Source organism: Phaseolus vulgaris, chromosome 8 (assembly GCF_000499845.2).
Source record: "Phaseolus vulgaris cultivar G19833 chromosome 8, P. vulgaris v2.0, whole genome shotgun sequence".
NCBI classification, from domain to species: Eukaryota; Viridiplantae; Streptophyta; class Magnoliopsida; order Fabales; family Fabaceae; genus Phaseolus; species Phaseolus vulgaris.
In genome coordinates, this window is record NC_023752.2 from 2441663 (window position 1) to 2463858 (window position 22196).

The 22196-nt window shown below is 34.4% G+C and overlaps 4 protein-coding genes across 4 annotated transcripts; all 4 read left to right on the top strand.

Annotated features, from left to right (window-relative positions):
* The first annotated feature begins 662 nt into the window (after positions 1 to 662).
* On the top strand, positions 663 to 3457 carry LOC137823978 (receptor-like protein kinase FERONIA). The gene has a single exon (XM_068629380.1). It carries the CDS (start codon positions 699 to 701, stop codon positions 3273 to 3275), a length of 2577 nt encoding a protein of 858 aa, XP_068485481.1. The 5' UTR covers positions 663 to 698; the 3' UTR covers positions 3276 to 3457.
* A 2911-nt stretch (positions 3458 to 6368) lies between these two features.
* On the top strand, positions 6369 to 14302 carry LOC137823502 (receptor-like protein kinase FERONIA). Its single transcript, XM_068628671.1, has 2 exons — positions 6369 to 6465; positions 13836 to 14302. Exons 1-2 carry the CDS (start codon positions 6369 to 6371, stop codon positions 14300 to 14302), a joined length of 564 nt encoding a protein of 187 aa, XP_068484772.1.
* Positions 14303 to 15122: 820 nt separating this feature from the next.
* LOC137823504 (uncharacterized) lies at positions 15123 to 17006 on the top strand. The gene has a single exon (XM_068628674.1). It carries the CDS (start codon positions 15123 to 15125, stop codon positions 17004 to 17006), a length of 1884 nt encoding a protein of 627 aa, XP_068484775.1.
* Positions 17007 to 18568: 1562 nt separating this feature from the next.
* Positions 18569 to 19012, top strand: LOC137823508 (uncharacterized). The gene has a single exon (XM_068628681.1). The coding sequence runs from the start codon at positions 18569 to 18571 to the stop codon at positions 19010 to 19012; it is 444 nt and encodes a 147-aa protein (XP_068484782.1).
* Positions 19013 to 22196: the final 3184 nt, after the last annotated feature.

The window sequence follows — 22196 nt, forward strand, 5'->3', positions numbered from 1 at the left end:
TGAGTAATTAAAAAAACTACACTTTAATTTTTTTCCCTTTCTTTTAACAACGTATGAGACCTCTATCTAACATGCACTTTTTAATTTATGAAAATTTATAATCTATATTAACAGAAATGACTGTAGTTTAAGTTGTTATGAGTAATAATTAACAATAATTTATAGTGAAAACGTTTGAAAGTGATTATTTTAAAGCTTAATACTTGGAATAAAGAGAAACATTTTGTTTGAAATTCAATTTTTAAAACAACTTTTTCGATACATAAAATTTATATGCATCATTAATAATTTTTAAAGATTTTCTCATCATTTCATAATAAAAAATACGCATATTAACAAAGATAGGGATAAGAAAAAAAATTTAATATTATATAAAACTATATAATATTTTATAAAAGCATCATTGATTTGTAACTTGCAGAGTTTCGTAAATAAAAGCATTGCTACACCTAATTATAGTGATAAATTATTAAAAAATATTATTAAATAAAAATAAATAAAATATTTAAAATGAATAAAATCATTTTCTAATGAAATTCTTTCTGCCAAACCAACATAGACGGTAAGACTTGAAATGTCCCACTTGCTTAGAAAAAGTACACACGAAATGTCCAGCGCTAGTAGTTTGAGAAATCTTGATATATTCATTGCTTGATTTATGGTGTTTGAGTTGAGCTCTCTTTGTTTAGAGATTATCGATGGAAACTACTTGCAGGCAAAGTGCTTCAGGAACCATTCTTCTTCTCTTGCAGTTATGGTGCTTCTCTTTCATTTCCATAGCAGAAGATATTTATGATCCCACTGAGCTCTTCAGCATCAGCTGCGGCTCATCCACCAACTTCTCCACTCTCGACACTCGGAATTGGACTGCAGACATCCACTTCCTCTCTCCAACCACCCATCTCTCCGTTGCTGCTCCTTCACTCACACCATCTACCCAACAGGGACCTTACACCTATGCTCGTCTTTCTCACTCCCCGTTCACTTACTCATTCCCTCTCACACCAGGCCCCAAGTTCATTCGTCTCTTCTTCTACTCAACTTCATACCAAAACTTCAACCGCTCCCAAGCCTGTTTCTCAGTCAAAGCAGGCCCCTATACCCTCCTTCAAGGTTTCAATGCCTCCCTCAACGCCGATGCTGATGATGACCCTAGCCACTCTGATATCTTGTTCAGAGAGTATTGCATTAACCTCCAAGACGCTGAGAACCTCAACATAATCTTCATTCCTAACACCACAGATTCCTACGCTTTCATCAACGGGATCGAGATTGTTTCGATGCCCCCTTCTCTCTACTACACCGATCCTGATGAAGACTACACGGAGCAGCCTCAATATGTTGGCACCACGACCCCGTATGTGATTGAGAACAAGTTTGCTCTCGAGACCATGTACAGGTTAAAAGCTGGTGACCATACAATCTCCTCCTCTGGGGACACTGGTATGCTCAGGACTTGGGATGCCGATAGCAAGTACCTAGTTACTCAAAGTGAAGAATCTATTGAGTATAAGGCTACAACTAATCTGAGCTTCACTAAGAAGACTCCTAACTACACGGCACCAGACCAAGTGTTCCGATCTGTAAGGAATATGGGAATGAATGACTCTAACAACATCAAGAACAACATCACTTGGCACTTTACCGTTGATTCCGGATTCACCTACTTCCTAAGGTTATACTTTTGTGAGCTTAACCCCAGATTTAACGAGGCTGGTTTCCTGATATTCTCCATCTTCATACAAGACCAGTTGGCTACCGATTGGGCAGACGTTTTCTTGTGGACCAAAAACTGGGGTGTGCCCGTGGTTAGAGAGTATGTAGTTATCATCTCAGAGAATCAGAAAAAAGTTAACCTTTCACTTAAAATGCATCCTAACCCTAAAAGCAGGGTCTCGGACACACAAATAAATGCAATTGAAATCTTCAAAATCAGCAATTATAAAGGTAGTCTTGCGGGACCAAATCCCGACCCTCCTACACAACCCGCAGTGGTTACTCATCAAGACTCAAACAAGAAAATTGGAGTCTCCAAGAAAACTCTTCCCGCCGTGATGGGGGCAGTTTTCGGCGTCCTTTTGCTCACTTTATTTATTGTCGCTTTCTTCCTCGTCAAACGCAAGAAGAACATCGCCGTTGAAAGTAAAAAGCACGGAACTACTCGCGAGGGTGGCTCATCATCGCTTCCAAGCAACCTTTGTCGTCACTTCTCAATCTCAGAAATCATAGCCGCCACCAATAACTTCGACGAACTCAACGTCCTTGGAGTGGGAGGCTTTGGCAACGTGTACAAAGGTTACATCGACGATTCAACACCTGTGGCAATCAAAAGGCTCAAACCGGATTCTCAGCAAGGTCTGAAAGAGTTCATGAACGAGATCGAAATGCTCTCTCAACTTCGTCATCTCCATCTTGTTTCTCTCATCGGTTACTGCTACGAGAGCAACGAGATGATCCTCGTTTACAATTTCATGGATCGTGGAACCCTTCGTGGCCATCTCTACGACACTGATAACCCTTTGCTTTCATGGAAGCAAAGGCTTCAGATATGCATCGGGGCCGCACGAGGACTGCATTATCTGCATACAGGTGCGAAACAGATGATCATTCACCGTGACGTGAAGAGCACAAACATCTTGTTGGATGAAAAATGGGTGGCGAAAGTTTCAGACTTCGGGTTATCTCGAATTGGGCCCACGGGTTCTTCAATGACCCATGTGAGCACTCAGGTGAAAGGCAGTATTGGGTATTTGGATCCGGAGTATTACAAACGACAGCGTTTGACGGAGAAGTCGGACGTTTACTCGTATGGAGTGGTGCTCTTAGAGGTATTGTGTGGGAGGCAGCCTTTGCTCCGAACGGTGGAGAAGCCACAGGTGTCACTTGTGGATTGGGCGAAGCATCGGTATGAGAAGGGGTGTCTGGGTGAGATTGTGGATCCAGCACTGAAGGGGCAGATAGCACCTCAGTGTTTGCGCAAATTTGGTGAGGTTGCATTGAGCTGTTTGGTTGAGGATGGGACTCAGAGACCATCCATGAATGATGTGGTTGGGATGTTGGAGTTTGTTCTGCAGCTTCAGCTTCAGGATAGTGCTGATGGTAATGTAGTGTGGGAGAGTAGTGGGGATTATGAAGGCAGAACAACTAAAGACATGTTTAGCAGTTCCCATAGTAATAGCAGTGGATTGAACACTAAAAGCTACGGGAACGAGGAATCTGACCAGTTGATCCCTCAGAATGTTTTTTCTGAGCTTGAGGATCCAAAGGGACGCTGATCGGAGTTAGTGTGCTCATGTTAAAGAACTAGACATCCCGCTAAGGTTCATGGTTGTTGGTTATGGTTATTGTATAAAAAATTGGGTTGTAAATTCATCATTATCTTCTTTCTATTGGAAAAATGATGTTTTTCATAATCTTTGAAATTCTATACAACTCTCTATAAAATTTTTGAAACATTTTACATCTTGCTTGTGTATTTTCATTAAGGAGGTTTTTGTAGGGTTCAATCATGCTTTCAGCTTGGTAGAAATGTTTAGTGTATCCCTTACACATCCACTGTTTTTTTTTATCACCAAAGCTCACACATCCACTGCAATGTCTGAACAACTAAATACATAATAACTCCGAGTAAAGTAAGTTACTGATAAATCTAAGGTTTAAGCTCCATCTAATACCAAGTCACCGAATGATAAGCATTCCTTTAAGTGAATATTATCTTAATTATAGAACATCTTTTGATAGATCTAGTAAAATTAGTGAAAATGATAATTTTATTATCAAAATTTCAGAAAATAAATCATTGAATTATGAAACTCGTTTTTCTCGTATCTTACACCTCTTATTTCTGAAAATATTTTTCAATACTAATTATCTAATAAACACTAAGAATGAGGGTTATGTTGAGAAGGATACTTGAAATCACTTTATTTTTAAGAAGAACATAAACCAATATTACCCTTTTGTGTACGTTGATTGTTGTTTCAAGTTATGACTAAAAAAGATAGAAATTAGTATTTGCACCACACACCAGTACACAATTATGCAACTATTATACATCAAATCTGCACAGCATTAGTATAAAGTAAAGATCACCGAATATAGTTTTGATGATACTGATTTTATAACTACGAAGTGTAAAAAAAGGGTAGACGTATATTGGGCATGAATTTGAGAGAGGTATAGGAACTTTAAGATCATATATTTCTATGAATTGTAGCAATGTATCAATAGAGGAAAAAAAAAGGACCATGGATCGATTTTTGCTCCACTGCATTCGATACAAGCACTATCTATTCCATTATGTTAAAGGAAGACTCTTTTTATAAAAGAAATGCTGCATATATATAGTGTGACCTTGGAGGAGGAAATTAGACCGAACGTGTCGTTATCACTTCAGCTATATTGCAATTACATGTAGCCCACAAACTACATAGTCAAAAAGGGAAACAATTAAGCATTTGAAAAAACGAGATAATTTCCAACTAAAGATGCAGTGATAAGGTTTATAGATAGTGGTGCTTCATTCATGTTGGGATATATCTATATTTTGTTGTTGTTGCTGCAGAGGAACCGAAATGAAAAGAGCACGCATTTGTGGTGTGATGTTGGTGATGATTTTGGTCCACGCACATGTCAGTATTTCAGATCCGGCGAAGACCAACGACACCACTTCTGTTTGCGATGGCTCCCTACAGGAGTGCTCCGAGTTCCCCACCCTCACCACCTCTCACTTCGCCAGAATGCTTGCTCAAACCGACACTAAGACCATTAATACACTCAAACCTGGAGCCTCCTGTCCCGTCCGAAATGACAAGTATTATAAGGATTGTTTTCCTCCTAACAAACCAGAACCTGTTAGAGAATGTCGTAGTATCTACTACAGAAAATGCTGAATAGCTTCCAAATTTGGTGTGAAGCTGTTTTGTGTTTTGCTTCTTCCATTTCCGTAGTTCTTCTATATATGTATCTGCAGTTACTGGGCACGCATCACTTTCCCCAGAAATGAAATATTTTGGTGAAGGGACTGTCACAGATGTCTGCTTTTCTTGTTTCAGCTTCAACTAATGAAGTTTCTAGCTATATATTGTCTTGCAGAATAATGGATGATAGTTATATATATTGTCCTTTCAGCCCGCTGACTTTGAAAGTTCGTATTCATTCCTCACGATACTATGATCTAGTTACTTGTTTTTAGTAAACCAGCAATGGTCTCTACTTAACTTAAAGATTCATGCTCCATGATGAAAGTTCTAACTTTATGCAATTAGTGACTTTTACTTTTTTTTCTTTTTAGAAATTAAGAAATGTATTTAAAAGATTATCCTATAAAACAATCATAAGATTTTTATTTGTTTTTTTATTTTTGCATCACGATACATATATAAATTAATGAAAAATAGACGTTGAAATAAGAAAATAATTCATGTTATTTTAAATTTGAAAAATTAAGTCTAGGGTTTTCTGATGATATCTATAAACATCTTGAGTGCACTTTACATTTATTTTTTTGTATTGCGTGACTCACTTGATGAGATGAAAGAAAAGGGAATAGAGTGTGTTTAAAATTTCAAACTCTTTGGTTTATGAGACAAAAGGAGAGAAAAGCTAACGTATTAATGATATTACTATTTTACTCTTAATTTCCTAATTTCTCTCTATTAAAATATGTGATATATTAAATTATATCAACGTAATATAATTTGATTACCTTATATAAATGTTAAGTTTAACGTAACATAATTTTCTATATAATATAATCTAATAAAATTAAAAAAAATATTTTTTATTAAAACTGTAGTTTTAATAATAATAATAATAATGCTAAATAATAATAATTTAGTGGTTAAATAAACTTAATTTATAATAATAAAAGTAATTTGGTTGTTTTGTAATTATATTATTTTATAATTTTTAATGATTGGTGAATTTTATAAATATAATATGATCAACATTAGAACGACTATATCTATATATAAAAAAATCATAAAAGGTGATATTGGATACTTATTACTCAATAATTTTCCAATTTTGATAGAATTATTAAAAAAAAATCATTAAGTAGAAATTAATTTTAAAGATAAAAGATTAACTAAATTAGATATTATTTTATGAAGTAGAAAATTATTAGTATCTAAATAGTTTTATTATTAATAAAAGAAAATTAATAAATAATAACTAATTTGATATAGAAAAGATGAAATATTAATAAAACATGTGATTTAACATTGGATATTGTTTATTTATTAATATCACTCAAGAATTGCATATTAAAAGCAATCCACGCGAACAGTATATAATCTCAAATTTGCTGAAAAATCATCTTAATGTTCGCTATTTGAAACAAAATTCCTTAACCCTTGTTTGCTTTCATGGATGTACTGTTTAAGAGGAAGGATGTGAATGAATATTCATGGTTTGGATCAAGGGATGTGCAGGGGAGTGGAGGAGAGGATATACCTGTGAACAGTAAATATCTTCTCCCCTCAAAATGAAGAGATGTAGAAGGAAAGCCATGTCAGCATCCCTTATTTCCAAATTTACCCTCATTTGAATGTATCACAATGCTTCATTGGAATGTATTAGTATTTTAAAAAATTTATTGTACAATGTTTAAAAAATATATATAATATTTAAAATGAAGAAACAAATCATAATAAATTTTAAGGAAGTTTTAAGTTTGTTTATTATTTTATAAAATATTATAAATCAGTGTAAAAAAATATAGTTAAATAAAATATTTCATTTATATATTAGTTATTAGAGTAGATCAAGTGATACCTATTTTTCAAGTTCTAATAAGATATTTTATTAAATGTGGTTGAATTTAGTTTTTTTTAAAGAAAAAAATATACTATATCTAATTAAAATTGAAAATATTACCTGGGTTGGATCATGGTCATCACCAAAAGGTTATACTAAACATTTTTCATTTTATTTTATACTAAATATTTAATTTGTTTAATACAAAACAATCCATCACTTAAAATAATTTTATTCTAACTTAAATTATTCATTAGAAACTGAAAATATAATTAATATATTTTCACGTATTTTTACATAATTTATTAATAAAAACTACACTTTATTATAAATATTAGTTATTAAATAAATTTAACTAACACAAATATTTAATAAAACAAAATAATAATAATTAATTATTGAACTATATCGGATTATACTACTAATACGTTTTTATCCTTATATTTTATGAAATCCTTTTATATGGTTAATTAAGTTATATTTTTGTTATGTTGTATTTTTTAGATTGCTTTATTGTGAAGTTTTTTAATATTAAAAAATAGTAATTTCTTATTTATATAAGATGTGATTTATTTTTTAATTTTATAGTATATGTTTAATATTTAAAGAAATTATTTGAAATTCTGTTTTTATTTTTTTGTTATGTTTATATTAATATATTTCTATATATAGTTATTATGTTTATGAGTTATAATTTATTTTATTATAATTTTTTATGAAATTTTTTTCTATTGTTAATTACGTTATATTTTTGTTGTTGTAGTATTTTTTATTTTTCATTTCTAGAGGGTTTTTAATATTAAAAAATAATATCTTTTTATTTATATAAGATTTGATTTATTTTTCAATTTTATTACTTGAAGTTTTTTTTATTTAATTTGTTGAATACATATTTTTTTTAATTATAGTTTTTATATTATACATATTTACATTTAACATATATTTTTTTAATTATAATTTTTAAATTTACGAAATATGTGAAAGTTTTTCATTTTTAAACAAAAACAACTCATTTTATTATTAATTTTTTTAATAGGCAAGGGTTAATCTGTAAAGTAATAATTCACACCTTTAAAAAAAATTAAAATTTCATCATAACCATCACATCACTCACAAACTCCCATAAACTTTCCTCACACATCCACCCTAACATACATCAATCCAAACACCCTCACTTTCTTCACACTTTCTTCACACATCCTCACACATCCACTCCCTCGAATCCTCACACATCTCCTCCTCAATCCAAACAGAGCCTAAAAGTACCGAGATTTAAAATCATTACAAATGTCTTCAACTTTCTCGATTCATAAAAGACTAAGCCGGATTGGTGCGAAACCAAGTGGACAATCCAAGACACTATTATATTTTTGCAGCGTCTCTAGGCAGAATACGCAGGTTCACTTTTAATAGGTTCTGTACCGGTACTAGGCGAGGCTGGGACCCACCTGCCTGCCCGACTCCCAGTCAAGCCTGACCGAGAGACTGATAAGTCAATATCTTCGGAAATCTGGCCGAACGACCGGCAGACCAAGAATATCTTCAGAAATCTGGCCAAACGACCGGCTGACCGAGAGTATCTTCAGAAATCTGGCCAAACGACCGGCAGACCGAGACCTTTGTATACTTGGCCGATTGACGAATGGTCGACACCTTTGTATACTTGGCCGATTGACGAATGGCCGACACCTTTGTATACTTGGCCGACTGACGAGTGGCCGAAACCTTTGGAGACTTAACTGAGATGGTCGAAGACCACACTTATTTGGCCGATGGCCTATCCTCACCATGAGATTGTGGCCGACGGCCGAACCCTATTACGATTAACGCTCAAACGGAGATCAGTAAAGCTAATCCATCATCAAGAATTAGGTAATGCAACCCTAAGCGGTATCCACCTCGATAAACGGGCCCAACAAGGTAGGCCCATTAGAATAATATAAATAGCACGCATTCCAAGGAGTAAGGTATGTCATTATTACTGTTCACCTACCTGAGAGCTAACCGCCCGCTTTACTGACTTGAGCGTCGGAGTGCCTTCGCAGGTACCCCCACCATCTGGTGTTCACCCGACGACCGAGTTCCGAGTGCCGAAGGGTAAGCAGAAGAAAGAGAAGGATCCCAGTTTATCACCCAGACACCTGCCCGACCGAAGGAAGGAGAAGAAGACTTCAACAGTTCTCTAGGTCCCATCTCCCTAGCAGGAACAGGTTCAGTTATGCTTTCATCAACGAATTCAAGCTTGTTTTTAGGTTAAGGGCAATGACTATTGATCTGATCTAAGAATAATAATTTTTTCCATCAAGAACAGAAGAAATAAGGCAAGTGACCAGATTTTCAGTGGGATGAACTAGCAGCTTGGAACAGAAGGTGTTTGTTGAAATTCCTATGCCATAAGAACAAAAAGAAAACAACAAGAAAGAACAAGATAAACGAAAGGAGAACAAGAAAAATAAGCAGAGTAAATGCGCAGCAGATGATACCATGAAAAATGGAAAGCATGGACAACACAGAAGAATTAAATCTGATATCTCACGCAAAGAACAGAGAAGAAGAATGCAAGATAAGAAAACAGACTAATAGTCATGAACAAAGAGGAACCAAGGTATGAAAAGAGAAAAACATTATTGATCAGAAAACTCTCACATACAACTGTCACATATAAACACTGAAAATAGAAGGAAAACAACTGTCAACTACCTGTAACAGCTATCAGTTATTAGGCAAATTCTTCCTGCACCCAATATTTTCCAACGTGCACCAACACCTAAAATACCTTTTATTTCAAATATGAAAATCCAAAATTGAAAATAATATATTTCGGAAAAGTAAATTCAGAAGAGTTTTCTATGTTCCAGAAATAAAAATCCGGAAAAAAAAAATCAAAAGCTCATTCCGAATAAGAAAATCCACAATGTAAAAAATAAATGACATTTTCATTTTTTCACTGGAACTGGGTGCAGTAATATGTTGCAGGAAGCAATTTCCAAAACCTCAATGCTGTTGATAGTGAGCCTTGCTATGAGAACCATAATTTCATGATGAAGTCTGTTTGTAACGTAGTTGGGCCTCATGTCATTTAATTGGAGGCAAATTCTTCCTGCACCATATCAATTTTAACCTCCACTATATCATTTTTTTAAAATTTCCAAAACTACCCTCCTGCACCATATCAATTTTAACCTTTACCATATGAATTTTTTAAATTTCCAAAACTACCCTTATTCCAAATTAAAAAATCCAAAATAATAATTATAATTGAGAAATAAAAAAATACATGCTGGAAAAAAAATTCTGAACACAAAACTAAAAATACATTCTGGATAAAAAAATTTCAAAATTTAAAAATATGTTCCAAAAATTGAAATCCAAAATATTTCAGATAAAAATTTCAAAAATAATTTTTCCCATTTTTATGTAAGGTTATTTTCGTTATTTAGGAAGGATATTTTTGTCATTTTCTAGAGTTGATTGGGTGCATGTTGAAATTGATATGGATCATTATGAGGCCCAACAAGGAGCCCAACGATTAAGTAGCAGGCACATCAAGAAACGATTATCAGATGAAGCCTTTTTAAATATTTGAATTTTCACGTAAAATAAAAGGATCCTGGACCAATTAATCAAATTTATTCTTTCAATTATTTCACTCTTGCATTTAACATTTTTCTTACAATCTATTTTATCATTATCATTAAGAATACTTTAGTATGGAAACATCAATAGCTCAACTGCAAAAAGGTTTGTGGAGTAGACTAAAAACCTAGGTGAGGGACAAAATTTCTTCCTTAAGCTAATCGCTTGAAGAGGAAATTAATTGTTGGCATGGTTATCCAGTTGCAAATTTCACACAAACAAAAACATATGGTTGGTTTTCAAAATTTTACTTAACTTCTATTTAGATAAAAGAAAAAGAAAACAAAATTCTCTATAAATTCAAAACTTAACTTATTCATATTTTATTATAAATAATATATCGTATGAACTTTTCTAAAAGATTTTTATAACTCATGTATTCGCTAATTTTAATTTATAAACAACTTATTTTTTTTCTCTTACAAATATTTATGGAAAAATTATCTAGACCAATACTTAACTTAAATTATTAATTAAATGATTTATTTAGATAAGCCAATTCAAATCAGTAAACAAAACACACATTTATCATTAGTTAATTCATTCTAAATAGTAAAAATTAATGTTAATTAGTGACTAACGTCAATAAGACATATAAAAAAATTTAAAATTATAGAGGTTTTTTCCCTCATCACTAATTTTAAATTGATTTTTAAATAAGGTAGTTTAGTATCAATCAAGTTCACATAATATTTTATTTTATTTTAAATAAGGTACTTCTATACATAATTATTAATGTTCTCATCCAATTTTTTTTAAAAAAATATTATCTATACTTATATTCTATCTCAATAGCCAAATTCCACATTAAAATTGGATGAACCGTGAATGACATATAGATTTATCATTCTAATTATCACAAATAATATAATTGGAAAATCATATGCTAAAAATTTAATGAAATTCATGCACACATATAAATAATAAATTGATGAATTATTTAGACTTTGAAATTTTTTTTCATGTAACAAGAAAATCATTGAGAGAAAAAAAAAAAAAGCAAAGACTTGCTAAGAAGAGTTGGATAATTTATTAGGAGCTAGCATGGTTGTATGGCCTGATGGGAATGCGTCCCTACTTCTAATCTTGTGGTTTCTTTCAACTTCAACATTGTATAGTACCTTATTATGAGTTGTGTGAACGCTAGACGACAACATATAGAAAGGACCATGAACATTCAACTAGCTAGGAAAAAGGCAATGGCGAAGACTAGCAAAGAAGACTTGATAAAGTTATTATGGGATGTGCCCTTAAGTCTTCATCGTTCGCTTTTCTTCCATCAGCTACATACAGAATACAGCATTGTCAGCAACTACTGCCTGGTTACCGGCCACAAACGTCTCTACTTCATAAACAAGATAATTCTGCGGCTTCATATGCCCATTCACTTGTTCAAATATAAACTACTAAGTATTTTATCTATTCAGAACATTTTTTTTTTTAAATTTAGGTAAATTCACGATCTGAATTAAAATACTTCAAAAAGTAAATATATATAACTTAAGATACTTAATATTTTGATTTTGAATTTACAAAAAAAAATCAATAAAAACATTATTCTAAATCATAATCAAAGATACGATGTTCATAATAATTTTAATTTTAATTTTTTTTATATAACTTACATTCAATATGAATATTTCTATTTACAAATATATACATGGTTGTAAATATGAGATAAATAAACACAATATCAAATGTTAAGCAGTTGTTTTTTTCATGCGTTTTTTCTTATTAATAAAAAGTTTTGGTAATGTCGCTTGTGAAAGTATTTTCCGTGGGATTTTGGGAGAGTTTATTAGAGTTTTTTCTGTGTTTCTCAACGTTCAGACTACTTTGGTTGTTGAATTTTATGGAGTTATATATGCTTTGGAGGAAGTTCAAAAGTTGATATTACTAATGTTTGACTGGAATGTGATTCTGTCTTGGTTTGTGTTGCGTTACTACTAGGACAAATGTTCATTGGATACTTCGTAATCGATGTAATACTTATCTTAATTACAGTGGAAAAATCATATTTAAGGTTACTCATATTTTTCGTGAAGGGAATGCATGTGCTGATAAATTGGCTAATTTAGGATTTATTCATAGAGAATTCTTTCATTGCTATAATAGACTTTCATCTAGTATGTTCTTATAAAATTCTTTATTAATATGTATAATCTATCTATGTATCGTTTTTGTTAACATATAAGTTTTGGTATAGTCTTCCATATTTTTGTATTTTTTTATATATTTTTTTAACAATATTTTTTTCATGTGATGACAAATGATTATTATTACTTGATATGTCAGGCTAACTGAAATGTCAAGTAGATGATACTTAAGATAAAACTTTTTTTATATAAAAAAAAAACTTTGGTCATATTTTATTTGGTTTAAATGGGATGCTAATAAAATGTTCAAGCACATTTAAAGTGTGCGGGCCATAAGCCTATTCAAGTTAAACCAATATTCTAATAAAATCAAACCATGAATATAAAACAGTTAAAAATTCAAATTATCACAGTGAACAAAACAAAGTTTGACCGATCACTTATTTCCAGTGGAAATATATATATTTTTTCAATACAGAAAAAATCACAATACACAACTTTATCATCAATAAGTAAAACGTGCAGTGAAAAAATAAATAAAACTTCATAATCTTAATATAAAATTAAAATAAATTCCTTTTCATACCTATAATATATAAATATAATAAATTAAAAATTCCTAATTTCACAACTAATAAAATTGTGAGAAAACATCATTTCAATAAAATCATATAATTTTAAAACACTGTTCTAATACCATATATAAAATTATAATAGTTTTTTTAATAACTATATAATATAAAAAATCAAGACAACATTTTAAAATTTACATAATTTATATATATATATTAAATAACACAGTGTATATTTTTTTATAATATATTATTTTTAAGTGTTCTGTGCTGATATTTTTTTTATCTTTTTAAGTTTAAAAGAGACTAAAAATAACTAGTTACCAAATAATTAAATTAATAACTAAATTAAAGACTATTTTAAAAAATTATTAATTTTTAAATTGATATTTAATTAATTATGTTTTAATTACCTATTATTTAGATTCTAAATTTAATTATATAAAATAATTTAATTATCTTAAATAAAAAATAATAATTCTTGTTAAATAAAACAACGGGAAATATAAAATAATATGTGTTTAAAAATAAATTAAAATTTAAAAAGTCGCATCAAGAAAAGTTATTGAAAAATGTAAAATTTGATATCTTATAATTTAAAAAAATGAGCAGATAGTTGTTGTTGATAGTGATAAAATAATAGAGCCACTGCCGACACTACTAGAGAGTGGAAATTTGAGAGTGGCTTGCATTGAGTGTGGATTCTTGTGAGATAAGATTGTGTAGCAGAGAGAAGTCTGATGTGTACTCGTTTGGGGTTGTGCTGTTGGAGGTATTGTGTGGGAGGCAGCCTTTGCTCCGTATGGTGGAGAAGCAACAGGTGTCTCTGTTGATTGGGCAAAACATCGATATCAGAAGGGGTCTTTGGGTGAGATTGTTGATCCAGCACTGAAGGGCCAGATAACACAGCAGTGTTTGCACAAATTTGGAGAGGTCGCCTTGACCTGTTTGCTCGAGGATGGGACTCAACGGCCTTCCATGAACGACATTGTTGGAATGCTTGAGTTTGTTCTGCAGCTTCAGGAGAGCGCTAATAATGGAGTGATAAAGGACACCTGTGGGGGTTACGAAAATAGTGAGGACATGTTTAGCAGTAGTCATAGTAGTGTACAACTTTCAGATTATAGTGATAGCACTAGATTGAACACCACTACAGATGATAGCTATGGGAGTAAGCAATCTGACAGGCTGCTCCCTGAGAATGTTTTCTCTCAGATTGGGGATCCAAAGGGACGATAAGGTACGCCAATTACACAAGGTGGGAGCAGTACACAAATTCAAGCTGAGTTTGGTATTTAGGCTAATCGATGCAAATATTAGATGAATCTTATGTCGAGATATGAATCTAAAAATCTGGAAGTGGTTTTATTAAAATGGCTTATAAAATTTTGAGAATAATAAATGTAATTAAGTATTGTTGTACTGGTAGGCTAAAACCGAGAGGTTCATGCCGAGAACTACATAGTAAAACAACTAAGAGATGTTAGGTTAAAACCGAGAGGTTTAGACCGAAAGCGAAGAAGACAAAAGAATAAAACAAAAATATAAATATTATAAGAGCCCAATTAGATAAAAACTAGCAAGAGGGGTGCACAAATAATAAAAAAGGTGCAGAAAGAAAGCCTAAGAGTAAAGGGGAAAACCCATTAAAGAAACCCTATAAATAGGAGTTCAGAGATAGAAAGAGGTAAGAGTGATTTTATCTGATGAATATTAAACCTTTTCTGACTTTGGCATCGGAGCGACTTGCAGGTACCCCCCACCTGTTGTGAGGAGAAGCCGAGAGCACCAGCCGAAAGCACCAGCCGAGAGCACCAGCCGAGAGGAGAAGCCGAGAGCACCAGCCGAAAGCACCAGCCGAGAGGAGAAGCCAAGAGTTCCCATCAAGGAGAGAAATCAAGTACCCAGCCCAAGATAGTATTCAACCCAAGATAGTATTCAGTCCAAGATTGAAGGATTAGTCTTGTTAACCTATTTCGAGTGTTCTTGGTCCCTGTTGTAAGAACATTTTGGCGCCCACCGTGGGGCCGAGGGTCAATTGAGAAGGGTTAAAGACAAGATGAGTCAAGGAGGAGAACAAGGTGGAGATCGGGAAGACAATGTTAACATGCCAATGGCAATGTTGGTCCAATTACAAAAAGAATTCGAGATGTTAAAAAAGAATAATGAAGAAGAATTGAGTATGTTGAGAGCCGAAAACGCACACATGAGGAGAAAGTTACAAGAGGAAACGGTTTTGAATTCATCTTTCGAAACTGTTCAACCTGGGATACAAGTGAATGAAAGGCTATATCACAACGAAAGTTCCCAAACCAGAAGAAGATGGCTTGAAAACTCTAGGGTTTGTGCAGGGACATCTTCTAGAAAACATCTGTTTTATGATGTTATAATCGATACTCCGTTGCCTGACAATTGGAAGAACTTGACCATTGACAAATATGATGGGAGTACGGACCCTGATGAGCATATTGCAATATATACTACTCAAATCAGCTTGTATACATGGAATGATGCTGTTATGTGCAGAGTATTTCCTACAACTCTGAAAGGGGCAGCATTGAGTTGGTTTACACGCCTCCCACCTTTGAGTATAGATTGTTTTGATACGTTGATAGAAAAGTTCGGCGCTCAATTTGCAACTAGTCGTCCTCATCATTTAACGTCAATCGCCTTAGTGAACATAAGACAAGAGAAAGGAGAGTCCTTAAGAATGTTCATGGAACGTTTTGGAAAGGTTGCTTTGGGAATCCGAAATCTTAGCCCAGAGGTCACCATGCATCATATGATAACGGCATTAAAACCGAGACCGTTTGCCGATAGTCTTTGCAAGAAACCTGCGATCAATTTGGATGAACTAAGGCAACGAGCATCAAAATTTATGCAAATGGAAGAATTAAGGGAGTTTCGAAACCAAGTAAGGGTTGATGGAGGTGAGAAGAGGGTGATAGAAAGAGAACACCCACCTGCTGCAAGAGGAGCCCGAGAAGAATTCAGAAGCCGAAAATTCCAACAATACACACCTTTAAATGCAAACAGAGCGAGAGTTTTACAAGAAGCTATGGCAGCAGAAATAATACCACCACCAAGAAAAGCACGAACACCAGGAAGAGCAGATCATACCAAGCATTGCGAGTATCACAAAAATCATGGCCATCATACAGAAGAATGCATCGGGTTGAAGGATAGAATAGAAGAATTAATTCAAGCTGGGCAGTTGAAACGCTTCGTCCAAGGAGGAAATGCGAGAATAAGGTTAAGTCCTGAGAGAGGATCGAGAGGGGGAGAAGTGGGCCAGAGAAGAGTGGAAAGATTTGAAAGAAGAGATGAAAAAAGAGTTGAAAAAAGAAATGATAGAAGAGATGGGAGGCCAGAAAGAAGAAGTGATAGGGATCATCAAAACACTCAATCAGTAAGGCGGAGTAGGGAACGAAGTCTGGGTAGGCCGGTCAGAGGATTTATAAACACAATTTCAGGAGGTTTTTCAGGAAAGGAATCCTCATCAGCAAGAAAACAACATTGGAGAAGTATCAGAACCATTAATCATATTTTCAAAAGAAGAACCTTGCCACCAATGCTTTTCACAGATGAATATTTTCAAGAGATTGATCCCGATCACGACGATCCTATGGTGATAACGGTAGAAATAGCCGAATACGCCGTTATGAAAACCTTAGTTGATCAGGGGAGTTCAGTTGATATTTTGTTTTGGGATACTTTCAAAAGATTACATCTAAGAGAAGAAGATATTGTACCTTTCCGAGAACAGATCATTGGCTTTTCGGGAGAAAGAGTTAATACTAAGGGGTACATTGATTTGATGACCACATTTGGAAGAGGTAATAAAACTAAAAAGATCAAAATCAGATATTTGGTGGTGGATGCTACTACATCGTATAATGTGTTATTAGGACGATCCTCTTTGAATAAACTGGGAGAGCAATAGTTTCAACACCGCATTTGGCTATGAAGTTCCCAACAGAAAAGGGTGAGATAGCAACGGTCTATGTCAATCAAAAAGATGCTCGGGAATGTTATGCAGCAGGTTTAAAGATGAATTTAAGAGCAAACCATGATACTGAAAGAATGGTGGCAATGGCCAATTTCGACCCAAGAATAAATGACGAAAGGATAGAACCAAAAGAAGAGACCACAACTGTGGTATTGGGTCAAGACGAGAAGCAAAGCACTTATGTAAGTGGAAGTTTGCCCAAAGAATTGTTGAGTAAATTCATCACAGTGTTACGTAACAACAAAGATTTGTTTGCTTGGAAACCATCCGATATACCTGGGATTGATCCGAAAGTAGTTTGTCATAAATTGTCTGTATGTCGAGAAGCAAGACCGGTGTCTCAAAAAAGAAGAAAGTTGGGAGAAGAAAGACGAAAAGCAGCAATGGAAGAAACTGAGAAGTTAATGCAAGTTGGTTTCATAAAAGAGGCTCAATACACAACATGGTTATCCAATGTAGTGCTTGTTAAAAAACCAAATGGAAAGTAGAGAATGTGTACAGACTATACAGACTTAAACAAAGTTTGTCCGAAAGATACATACCCATTACCCAACATAGACCGATTGGTGGATGGGGCGTCTGGACAAGAGATGATGAGTTTTCTTGATGCCTATTCGGGGTATAATCAAATACAAATGTATGAGCCAGATGTTCCAAAAACGGCTTTCACCACAGATACCGCGAATTATTGTTATAAAGTCATGCCTTTTGGTTTGAAGAATGCTGGAGCAACATATCAAAGGTTGATGGACAAGGTGTTCAAGGATCAGATCGGAAAGAACATGGAGGTATATGTTGATGATATGGTTGTGAAATCAGGGGAGATAGAGAAACACCTGGAAGACCTTGAGGAGGTGTTTGCACAGATAAGAAAATACAAAATTCGGCTTAATCCAGAAAAATGCGTTTTTGGGGTGAGAGGTGGAAAATTTCTGGGTTTCATGTTGACAAACAGAGGCATTGAAGCAAACCCTGACAAGTGCGAAGCAATAATGAAGATGGGAAGTCCAAAGAATTTGAAGGAGGTACAAAGACTAGTGGGAAAACTTAACTCATTATCAAGATTTCTACCAATTCTGGCCGAAAAAACCAAACCAATAGTAAACTTGCTAAAAAAATCCGAAACCTTTGAGTGGGATGAGCGATGTGAGCAAGCCTTTTCTCAAATCAAAACTATAGTGGCCGAACCACCAATCTTGGTTAAACCAGTGTTAACCCAACCTATCATAGTCTACCTAGCAACCTCAACTGAAGCCATAGGAGCGGCCTTGATACAAGAAACCCCAGAGCAAAAACCAATATATTTTGTGAGTAGATCCCTACAGAGTGCCGAAACCAGATATCCCAAGATTGAAAAAGTTGCCTTAACCCTGGTGTATGCTGCGAGACGTCTTCGACCATATTTTCAGAATTATTAGATAATTGTGAGAACAGATTATCCAATATCCAAAATTTTGATAAAACCAGAACTTGCAGGTAGGATGGTGACATGGTCGATGGAGCTATCAGAATATGGAATCAAGTATGAGCCAAGAGGACCTATCAAAGCCCAATCCCTTGCGGATTTTATTATTCAAATGCTGACAACAACACAGCAGGAGCAATGGACATTGTATGTAGATGGCGCATCAAGCAAAAGAGGCAGCGGAGCAGGAATAGTGCTTGAAGGACCAGATAACTTCCAAGTGGAGATGGCGTTAAGATTTGAGTTCAGAACATCCAACAACCAAGCTGAATATGAAGCTCTTGTTGCAGGGTTACTATTAGCCAGAGACATGGGAGTTGAAAATGTCATTTGCAAAAGTGACTCTCAACTTTCGGTGGGACAGGTGCAGGGACAGTATCAGATTTGGGAATCAAGTCAACAAGCACGTCAGTTGAGCATCCACAAACAAATGGACAAGCAGAAGCCGCAAACAAGGTTATTCTCGGACAGTTAAAGAAGCGGTTAGGAAGTGCTAAAGGTCTATGGGCTGAGAAGTTGCCAGAAATATTATGGGCATACAGGTGCACACCACAAACATCAACATGAGAAACACCATTCAATCTCACGTATGGAACAGATGCAATGTTACCAGTAGAAGTTACTGAACCAACACTACGAAGGCAAATGGAAGATTGGAATATCAACAATGAATGCTTAAGAACTGACCTTGATCTTATTGAAGAACTCAGAGAACGAGCAAAAATAAAGGAAGCAGCAGTAAAAAGAAGGGCAATGAAGAGGTTTAATGCAAAAGTAAAGTTCAGGGATTTTAAGGAAGGGGATTTGGTCTGGAGAATGCGCACTGATGCTCGGAAAGATCCACGACATGGAAAGTTGGCATCCAACTGGGAAGGACCATTCAGGATAATGGAAAACTTACACAACAGAGCTTATAGATTAGAAACTCTAGAAGAAAAAGTGATACCAAATACATGGAATGCGAGTCATTTAAAGTTCTATTTTAGTTGAAACAGAAGATGTAAGCCAAAAACTTTTGTATGCATACTTATCATCTAATCAAGAAGAATTATCAAGTAACATCATCTTATTAGACTTTCATTCTTTTCTTTTCGGTCTTGGATGTTTTCACTACAAGTGAAATCCCTCCCGAAACAATACTTACTACTTTTCGGTCTTGGATGCTTTTCACTTCAGGTGAAATCCCTCCCGACAAAATTATTGACATAATTCTTTTCGGTCCTGGATGCTTTCACTCCAGGTGAAATCCCTCCCGAAAAAAACGGTCTTTTCGATTCTTTCTTCAATTAGCTCACAAGACATCTTCAAGCAATGGATATAAAACCGAGAGAATCACAGCATCTAATTCAAACCTCGGCAACTAAAGGCAAGAGTTAGATCTATCCAAAATAAAATAAAGGTCAAGCCCCAAGCTGGTCCACGTTTTTGGTTAATCTCATAACAAAATTGCAGAGTAGGAAAATTCTCCACTTTGCACTAAAAAATAAAAGCCGAAAAGTAGTTTTTTGGTTTTTACATAATAAAAACCGAAAAATAGTTACGGTTTTCAAGTAATAAAAACCAACAGATACACATGTTACTTTAAAAGTGGTACAAACCGAAAGGTAGCAATTATTCCAAGGCAATAAAAACCGAAAGATAAACTTATTGCTTGAAGGTAATAAAAACCGAATAGTAATCTTGTTACATTTGTAATTTAACATTTAAAGCATTTAACTAAAATAACCGAAAGCACAATCCCAATAACGTTCGACCGAAAGGTTTATCATACAACCGAAAGGACAAAACCGAGAGGTTCTGATAACATTCAGTACAGAGCCAAAAGTAAGAGTCAACATAATATCTAGTGAATAACAAACAATAACTCAAGGGGAATAATATTCTTTAATTTCTGATAAGATTCCAAGGGGAGATTACAAAAAGGACGCAAACTTCCATATATAAGATCAACATTTCAAAATCAAATCAGCCTTGTCATGTAAACCGAGAAACTATAAACAAAACATTAACATCTATATCCTCATAATTTTCGATATTGATATCTTCGGCATCATTATCCGGAATCTCATTAACAGGAACTAATTCACCATTATAAAAATCCTTCTTAACATCAAAATTCCCTTCATCAATAGGAATCTTGTAAAAATATTTTGCTTGTTGAAGAGCCTTCTCAAAACCCAATTTATGTTGTTCAAAGATAAAGCTTTCGGCTTAAAAAACGTTAGTCCTCAGCTGATTTATCTCCTCATCCATAACTTTGATGGTGTTTTTGTCGGAATCATTCACAGAAGATAATGCCAATACCTTTTCGTTCAAGACTTGATTTTCTTTGCACAGTCGAACATTCTCTTCGCTAGATTTCAAGTTCTCATTCTCCAAATCAAAAATTTTCTTCCCAAGACCTTCTATTTCGATTTCTCGTTCTTTTTTCTGCTTTTTAATCTCTTTTAACTGCACAGATAAAGAGCTCATTTTTTCTTTATACTCAGCAAAATCATTCTTCAATTTGTCAAACTCAGATAAAGCCACACAGTTTCCATTCTTCTCCTTCATCATCTTTCCAATCAAAAGATTTCTGCTTGACAACTCAATAACAGAATCGGCCAAAGAAGCAGCATCCATAGTCTTCAGCATGTTGTAAGACGATTCACCAAAAGACGTCTGAACAAACTTCGCATATTTAGTTGTAGCACTAAATATCGTCTCCGAGAGAGGTTCGGAAGAAACATTTTCACCATGGCGATGGCGCCGAGAAGACGAATGCGACCTCTTGCTATTTCTATCACGTTTTTTCGATTTCTTTGAAGGACCAGCAGCCTCAACATTACTTACCGGTTCAACCACTTCAACATTCACAACAGGTTCCACGACTTCTTCCACCACAGGATTCACCACACTTTCACGACGGGGAGTTACATCACCCACCTTGTTCAGCAATTTCGAAAAATACGATCGAGCTTTCGGATTAGTGCTTGCCATCAAAGCTGAAAATCAATAAAACATTTAGCTAAGTTAAAAAACTCATCCTATAAAGCGCGAAAATGTGGAACAACCACGTACCAATCAGATCTTCTCGAGGATTTGGTGAAGTGTACAGTTGTAGCAAGGCGCGAGTGGGAACCTGGTACGAGAGCCGACTAAAAACTTCGATAACATGACGATCGGCCGCACCCATTAAATGAAACGAGATTGAGTTAAACTTCACAGGATCTTTTGTCCAGTACAGAGGAAACCTTGGAGAATCTCCATAAAAAAAAATACTCTCTTCCTACAGGCTCTATTAGAATTTTAAAAAAACTCCCCTTAAAATCTTTGTATGATGACGTAAAAGGTTTAAGGAAACAAACATTGGATTTACTAATAAGGGATAACCACCCTGGCCGCTTCCCAGGCCGAGAGCTATAATAGTACAAGAAGGAAGCAGGACTGGGAGAAAGCGATAATAATTTACACAAAATGCTAAATGCTTGCATCGCAGCCCAACCATTCGGATGGAGCTGAGTAGGCGCAACATTAAGAAAGTTAAGAACGCCTATTTGAAAGTTGTTCAAAGGCAACCGAATATGAAGATCTCTAAAAAAGCAAGCATAAAAATAAAAAAATTCATAACTATCACCCTCTCGGCCATGACAAACATTATCGGCATCTCCAACACGCCG

Excerpts from the sequence above, each read along its gene's own strand:
- LOC137823502 (XM_068628671.1), top strand. The coding sequence starts at position 6,369 with ATGGATGTACTGTTTAAGAGGAAGGATGTGAATGAATATTCATGGTTT. Across the intron at positions 6,466-13,835 it reads AGAGGATATACCTGTGAACA|GTATTGTGTGGGAGGCAGCC; the intron begins GTAAATATCTTC and ends GTGCTGTTGGAG.
- LOC137823978 (XM_068629380.1), top strand. The coding sequence starts at position 699 with ATGGAAACTACTTGCAGGCAAAGTGCTTCAGGAACCATTCTTCTTCTC.
- LOC137823508 (XM_068628681.1), top strand. The coding sequence starts at position 18,569 with ATGGAGCTATCAGAATATGGAATCAAGTATGAGCCAAGAGGACCTATC.
- LOC137823504 (XM_068628674.1), top strand. The coding sequence starts at position 15,123 with ATGAGTCAAGGAGGAGAACAAGGTGGAGATCGGGAAGACAATGTTAAC.